The sequence below is a fragment of the Dermacentor andersoni genome, chromosome 9 (assembly GCF_023375885.2).
Source record: "Dermacentor andersoni chromosome 9, qqDerAnde1_hic_scaffold, whole genome shotgun sequence".
NCBI classification, from domain to species: domain Eukaryota; kingdom Metazoa; phylum Arthropoda; class Arachnida; order Ixodida; family Ixodidae; genus Dermacentor; species Dermacentor andersoni.
This window is the reverse complement of record NC_092822.1, coordinates 18,037,567-18,045,000: the sequence shown is the minus strand read 5'-3', so window position 1 is coordinate 18,045,000 and position 7,434 is coordinate 18,037,567. Positions and strand designations below refer to the sequence as shown.

The window sequence follows — 7,434 nt, the reverse complement described above, 5'->3', positions numbered from 1 at the left end:
ATGATAGTTTCTGATTGTAACTCGAACATATTAAAAAAAAAGATTTGATGGTGCATGGACGGTGACATAGCGACAGCGTTATGACTACGACACAATAACTGCGCGATAGATCAGAAGACAAGTACCACGATTTAATCTAGAAAGGGTACAAACGGAATTTCATTCTCTCATACCGTCCTCAGCGAATGTGACGCTTTATGCTGAATCGCAGCATGCTCCTGAGTTTGATCAGTGATTGTTGACGCCTGGTGGCTTCTTCCGACTTTATCCACTCTTAGCGTTTACACACGCATTCCACGTAAATGTCGTGTACCGCCTCAGAAACACGTGAGTTTTTTTCCAAATGGGTCAAATCCACAGACACAGAAGTTGAGAAAAAAGCGAAAATTTGTTACCGGACCTAAATGCAACGCTATCAAAGCTATTATGTGATATGCTTTACATGTCAGCTAGGGCAAGTTTACGGCCACAAGTAATGAAAAATTATGCGGTGGATTTGACCAATATTAGGATGAGAACTTTGGATTTGGCTCGTATTGAATTGAAACACTGAATTTGATGCGGTATTGCTATGAAAACTTTATTGAAATTGACTTTCAAGAATGGCATGATGTATTTTGGCAGAAAAGCCATAATAACATTGGCAGCAGGGAACTGCTTTGCTTCAAGAACACTAGAACTATATATGAAGAGCAGGTGCGTCTTCTTGGCAGCATAAGCAGCTCTCTTCGAATTGTTCCGCAGGATCATTTTCTTGGGCGCGCCTGAAGACACTAACGAAGTAAGCAATCTCTTCATTGTCTTGCCATGAATTTCCAAAATGTTTCCCAAGAGGGCTGGTCACATCTCTGACTTTCAGTTCGTTGACATGGTGTGTGTACAGTGCACATTTTATGGGTGCTTCTGCAAGAGACCTTCCCCTCTTTAGCACTGACACGAAATTTGACACAAACTTTATAGTGGGGTTCTGCTCTAATTTGAGGACTCCTACCAGCTGCATTTCTTTGAATGTAGAAGACCTTCGTTTCGGTTATCTTGAACGGCAAGCTGGATGTCAACTTCATCACCTCCGTGCAGTAGGCCTTCCAGTCATGCGCATTTCCAAGCTCTAACACAGTGCCGTGATTTGAAAAAATCCTTTGGTAGCTTTGCGGATTCAGGATTTCTTCGTGTCGTCTGATATCTTTCTCAATTCTGCCAAATACCCTGTCTGGGGGTAAAAAAACTGTGTCCTGTGACAGGAAACACAAGGGAAACTACTGAGACTTCTTCTGGAGCCTCATTCTGGAGCCACCAAAGAAGCATGCAAAGCAGAGTGCTGTTCTTGTTTTGTCCAGCACAGCCATCAGCTACTAACCGCACCTCTTTAATTCCTTCGAAGTTAGCGCATCGAAGTGTATTATGAGCCGCACTGGCTACTTGGTTGTTTCCTTTGGAGCTTTCATCTTCGCTCCACGTGTAGAAATGGACGGCTTCTTTGGGCATTGATCCATCTGCCTGGTTTTCCACCATTCAGAGGTGGTACTGATACACCTGGCGGCTGTAGTAGGCTTCCTGGTCCGGAACTTTGGGGAGCACTTGATTTTGTTGGCAATCAAATGAGGAAGTTTTCAAGTCTTCCCTCTTCTCACGCAGCAGGGAATAAAAAAGCCTTCTACTTCAACCTGTGCTCTGTTATGACACGCTGCTTCTGTGAAACATCTTCACAAGTTTTCATCTCGTACGCATTTTGCAGGCATACAGAGCAAACGTCTGTGCTTGGTGTTCTGAACGAAAGATTGAACTTCGCTCGAAAAATGTGGTGAAAGAAGCCATACTTCACCCTCACATCTTCGGGTGCTTGTTGTTTATAAGTCTCGCACAGCTTTCGGATGCTCTTCAGCTCAATTGGAAGGTATAACTTCTTTGTCTTCTTTCGGTTGTAGTGCGACTCTCTTGCCCAAAGTCGCTTAATAAAACCCACAACAGCTGATCGCTTTCGACCGTAGCGTTTGATCTTCTGGTGACCTCCACGATTGTCGGCCTTCACTTCACCTTTTTCATGCTTGTGCTTTATATAGCGAGTAACTGTGCATTGACTAATGTCAAGCACTGCGCAAAACATATCGCAACAAACACGAATCTCTTGCCCATATTCTAGCCGTACCTCGTAAACAGCAGCAAGGCTCCGACGAGGTTCCGCTTCTTTTCCTCTCCTATGTTTTACGGCTGATGGCGTGCAGTACATCAAAACAAAGGCCTTTTCCACGCCGCACAGTTCGTAAAACCTCCTTGAAACGTTTAGTGGATGCTTCTGTCATAAGCGCACACCTGAGAGTCTTTTTCGCGTGTTTACATTTTGGCAACGGCGCATTCTTGCTTTTACGGCGGTGACGCGCGGCTTCTGTTCACTTCGTCGTCGGCGTCTGGGAACAGATCTTTCGCCAATCTCTTCATTGCCATCCGAATCCATGAAAAACGATATCAGAAAAGTGAAGAACTCGCGAAAACACGAACGAAACACTCCGAGCTGTCAGTCGGGAACTGAATAGGAGGCTGCCATGTTGGCTAAATGACGTCACGCCAAAAGCACTCTCCTATTGGGCAAATGGATTTCGCTCATTTTGATCCGTGCAACAGCTGGATCTGGCTCATTTTCGATACGAAATACGATCTGCGAACATGTTCGCCTGGCGTTATTTGACCCATTCCGTTGCACCAGTTTTTCTATGGGAAAGTTGCCTAGTTTTTCTTGTCATTACAGTTTCATCTGACCTAGTTCCGGTTTGTGGATTTGGCTCATTTCGAAAAAAACTCACGTGTATGTAGGTTACAGCCATCGAGAGCACGCTGTCGTCACTCTAGGCATAGTTTACTGTTACTGACGCGTAGGGAGCACGTAAAGTTACACCGCATGGTTTACCGGTAGATATTATGTACACTGGGTGCAATCCTGCATGCATGGACAACGACGGACGCTGACGACACCAACGACCGAGAGCTCATAGAAGCCGACGCTGTAAAAAAAAGGATGCGTTGCCAAAAATAACAAAGCGCAATATTTCGAAGCACGCAGTTTGCGGAGGTCAAGTGAAGTCACCTCACCTTCGGTTTACCGAGAATGGCTATCGCCGTGCAGAGGCGCCGCTGAAGGCCCAAGGACAGTTCCACGGCCAGCACCGAGCGGTAACTCATGAGGCTGACGTCGTGGAGCAGGGTGACCACCTCGTAGCGAACGTTTTTCAGTGGTATCCCCTTCAACTGGGTTGAAAAATGAGACGCTCTTGTTAAACGACCCTGCTCTTCCTCTCTGAAACTGTGTCAATGTATGAATGAACGAGCACATTTTTGGACAACGCTTTGTCCCGCTCGTCCTGACTCGGCATCAGACAAGTTTTGAATAGGGAATGTAAGAATGCGCTTTGGTTCAGCCGGCGTGGAGCCACGCTCACAAAGCGAATTTCCAACTTATTTCCAACGTGTTTCCTACATGGCCTCGCTCGGCGTTCACTTCCCAGCTAGAGATAACCGCATCATTGTCATTACGGAAGTTGGCAACGTAGAGCTTCCGGTCATCGCAACGTGCCCAGTGATCGCACATCGCATAGTTCAAGCGCTCAACTGCCACACCAACAAAAAGAAAAAAGTGCGAAGTGCGCGGTTGTCGCTTTCAGCAGCATTGTACAGTCACGAGCACCGCCATTAACACCGTTCGTCATTTCTTCCTGCGCTTGTCTTTCTCATTCGTAACATAACGTGCTCTTTGTGGAGTCTCGATGCACGTTACACCACTAGCATTCGTTCTTTCGTTTGAGCGGCTGAGCGGCGGAAGTGAAAACTTAACGAAGTAGGGTCCCTCATCATAGTGGTCCACTAGCACGGGCGACACACGCCTTGCAGCGACCCTGTGCGTATTGAATAATACGACGTTTATTGACTGATTCCTCTGGACTATATTCTAACGTATGTTCTCCAAAGAGTAATGGCTAACAGCCCTTAGACCCATTCTTCCCAAACTCCTTTCCTTCCCTTGATCCGCCTTTGTACAAAAAGCCGTCCTTTTATAGGCTCATAACATGATCAACTGAATAAATGGATGGTTCAGTGAATGATTGGTTGACGAATTTAAGAGCTATCAGAAACGCCGCTGTGGTTGTCAACGCGTAGGGCCAACTAGGTTTCTTATCCATGCGCCAGAAATTGGAAACACGAATACTTTGCATTCTGCCTTTTAGGGAAGCGACTGCCTTGGCCAAAAATTTAACCTACCACCCAGCAGCTGCTCAGCAGCAGAAGGTTAGGCAGTCACTGCGGCGGATATAAAACAGGGGTAGAGGACAGAAACAAGGAAGCGGCAAACTTGTCAGAGGCAAAGCTCACTTCAATACTACGAGAAAACAAACCGTTACTACGAAGGCATATCCAAATCCAGCGTACAATTGCGAAGAACACTAGATGCTCCTCGACGGTGAGGTCCTCGATGAGGATGTTGTGTTGCGTGCAGTATCCGATGCTCTGGCGCGCGTTTCTGGTGCAATCCTTAATGTCGTAGTTGCCGATAAGAATGAGGCCGGACGTGCAGTCCAGAAAACCTGCACCAAAGGGAGCAGATACGGCATCACCTGGGGTCGAATTGACAAAGCTTTACATTCGTAAGTGCTGTTTGCCATTGAACGTCAACCAGCATCAGGATTGGTTGGAACGTGCCCTTGCGAAACAATACGAGCGTAAAATATTTTTGTAAATACGGGCCCTGGTTCATCGTACAGCCCAATTACATTTCCGCACTTTGTCTAAATTTTCCTCCCTCGAGATTCTTGGCAGTCCCATACTTCGCTCTTAAGATCTCGAAAGCTTACTACCGGTTGCCATTGGAGTGATGCTCTACAGCATCACACTTTATGGTTGAGTACAATCTTAGCACCACCAGTTTAAACACAACTTAATTTGTTCAATTTTGAGAGCCGTGTCTCTTTGCCCTGTCTTAGCATTCAAAAGCGTATTTAAGTGCTAAGGTAGGTAGTGCGACGACATGCACGTCTTAACAGCGACATGTTTCCTGTTGCGGTGTACTACTGGAAGACAAAACAAAACAGTGCAGACAATGGAACAAAGTTCAGCTGCTTGCGCTGCTTTCCTTCGTGTGTCTTGGGGCACGGCGCACGCAAATGATAATCTGTTATTGTGTGCTTTTGACCAAGAACATGCATCGAGATCAAGTGTGCTGTCGAAAAAAGCCCTGCATCACGGGCACACACTATACCAAACTCTGCAGTGGTCGAGGACTGCTTCACGATCATTGTCAAGAACTTCAATACTTTTCGGATCAGTCACGTGCACTCGACAGCGTTCTCAATTATCGCGCAACAGCGTCAAATACCATGGCCATCTTAAGCAAGTATACAGGCTGAATCTGAAAGAGATCTTTTCCAAACACACATGCGACGTTGCATCACCTGTGATCATGTTGAGTAACGTTGTCTTGCCCGCGCCATTATGGCCAAGGAGCACAGTGATCTGGGTATCGTAGATGCGTAAGTTCACGTCTTGCACGGCCACCACGCCGGCGTAGTCCTGCAACCGGGCAGTGCCGAGAGATGTACTTACTACTAGAGAGTGTGACACTGGAGGATCTTCATTCATCGTCCTATCATTAACAGTACTGGTCTTTCCACCTCTCCAGCAATGTCTCAGTTGCAATGCCGAAAGACAAACGCTAAATGAAGTTAGCGCACCGAGTTATACGTGTCCCTATTTCTGGAAATGAGCAATGTCTACTGTTCCGGTATCTAGCTTCGAGACCGACTCGAGTCCGTCGCGGCATTTTGACGCCATTACCCTCGACATTGCGAGCATGTTCAAGAAGCGCTACCACTGCTCTCTGCAATAGATCAGAATCTAGATGCGCGTTCTCGATTTCAATATAGATATTGCACAAACTGTCGAAATACTTGCTAATAGTACCTAGGTCTCAAGTTTACGCCGCTAATGACGTCGTGCTTGAGGCCTTTAAGGACAACATAAATTCAAAAACTGCGTCTGGTGAAAGCGTCATATGTACATCAACTGTTTGCTCAAGTATAAAGCCGAAAATATGTTGCATCAGAGCAAATTGTTCACATGTACGACTGTGAAAGTGTTGTCCCGGAGTGACCTACAGACAGTGACAAATCAAGAATGCAAGAGAGGCTTCTCTCCAAAATAGAGTGATGCGCCTGCCCCAATTCTCTACGCTTCGAGAAGCGGTTCCCTTACAGCACCCGTACGAAGAGTAGGTACCCAGTTGTTCAGGAGCAGTGGACACTCCGCGATCACACACCATGCGCATCACATGCAGCCACGATCGTCGAAAATAAGACACTAGGCCGGGAGGCAGGCAAGGCAGTGCCATTGGGGAAAACATTTCGCGGCGTTTTTTTCCCTCAGTAATGGGGCAGACACCTTAGAAATGTTTACCTTGCTCGCGCCGACAAGTTCGATGGCGGGCAGAAGATGTCCAGGCTCAGATTCGAAGTTAAGGACTTCTAGGACCACCTTCAATTGCGGATTGATGAACGTCATAGACGGCACCCAGTATTTAACCTGAAGCCAAAAGCGACGGGTGGACGAAGTTATCGCTATGTGCTTCCTGTGAAGACTAGGGGCATAAACTAGATTAGTACGTAAGCTTTTCCTATGTAACGGTTTTCTTTCCTTGAGAATTATCACGAAAAGTGCACCATTGAAGGAAAACATCGTCACCCACCTGAACTAGCATGAAGCTACAAACAAAACCCATTCAGGTATCTCAAAACATTGCAGTGGAAGAAGAAGAAGAACAACTTTATTGAAGAATAAAACGCTCAATGAGCCCCTAGACAAGTTGTGTTTTTCTTTCTCTGTCTTCGTCTTCCATTAGCGGTCAATATGACATGCAGGAATATGACATGCAGGAAAACGCGGGAATGTGGGAGATGGAAATTCAAGACGATGAGCGAAACGACAACAAGGTGAAAGCAGGAGCCAACGTTTCGACAAGTCCACTTGTCGAAACGTTGGCTCCTGCTTTCACCTTGTTCTCGTTTAGCTCATCGTGCAGGAAGCTAGAAGTTTATGATAATTGCCCGTTGGGATTTTCGCCGAACTTATTTGTGATATGCAGTGTTCTTGCGTTTTGAGTTGTCGATCGTTACCGCCTAGCTTTAGGATCTCCTATCCTTCTGGATAGCTCAGGTGGCAGAGCAACCGCCTCAAAAAGGCGTTGATATTAAGTTCAGTTCCCGGTTCTTCTACTGCGAAGCTTTCTGAGAAATAGGTAAGGGCATCTTTTGTAGCTTCGTGATACGCTTTAGTGGAGGACAATTTTTTCCCCTTTCATAAGGATTCATCCACCTTGGGTAAATCTACATAGCTATTTTGCCAGGAGTATGCCCTGTGATTGCAAATGTTATGTATCAGCGTAACAGTGAAGTCGCC

The 7,434-nt window shown here is 46.2% G+C and overlaps 1 protein-coding gene across 1 annotated transcript in view; it reads right to left on the bottom strand.

Moving 5' to 3' along the window:
• The window catches only part of LOC126527477 (ATP-binding cassette sub-family A member 17-like), a 29,636-nt gene extending 26,462 nt beyond the window's left edge, over positions 1 to 3,174 (bottom strand). The window contains exon 1 of the mRNA XM_050175309.2: positions 3,085 to 3,174. Coding sequence (XP_050031266.2) covers positions 3,085 to 3,174 — 90 coding nt within the window. The remainder of the gene's footprint in view (positions 1 to 3,084) is intronic.
• Between the last annotated feature and the right edge of the window lie 4,260 nt (positions 3,175 to 7,434).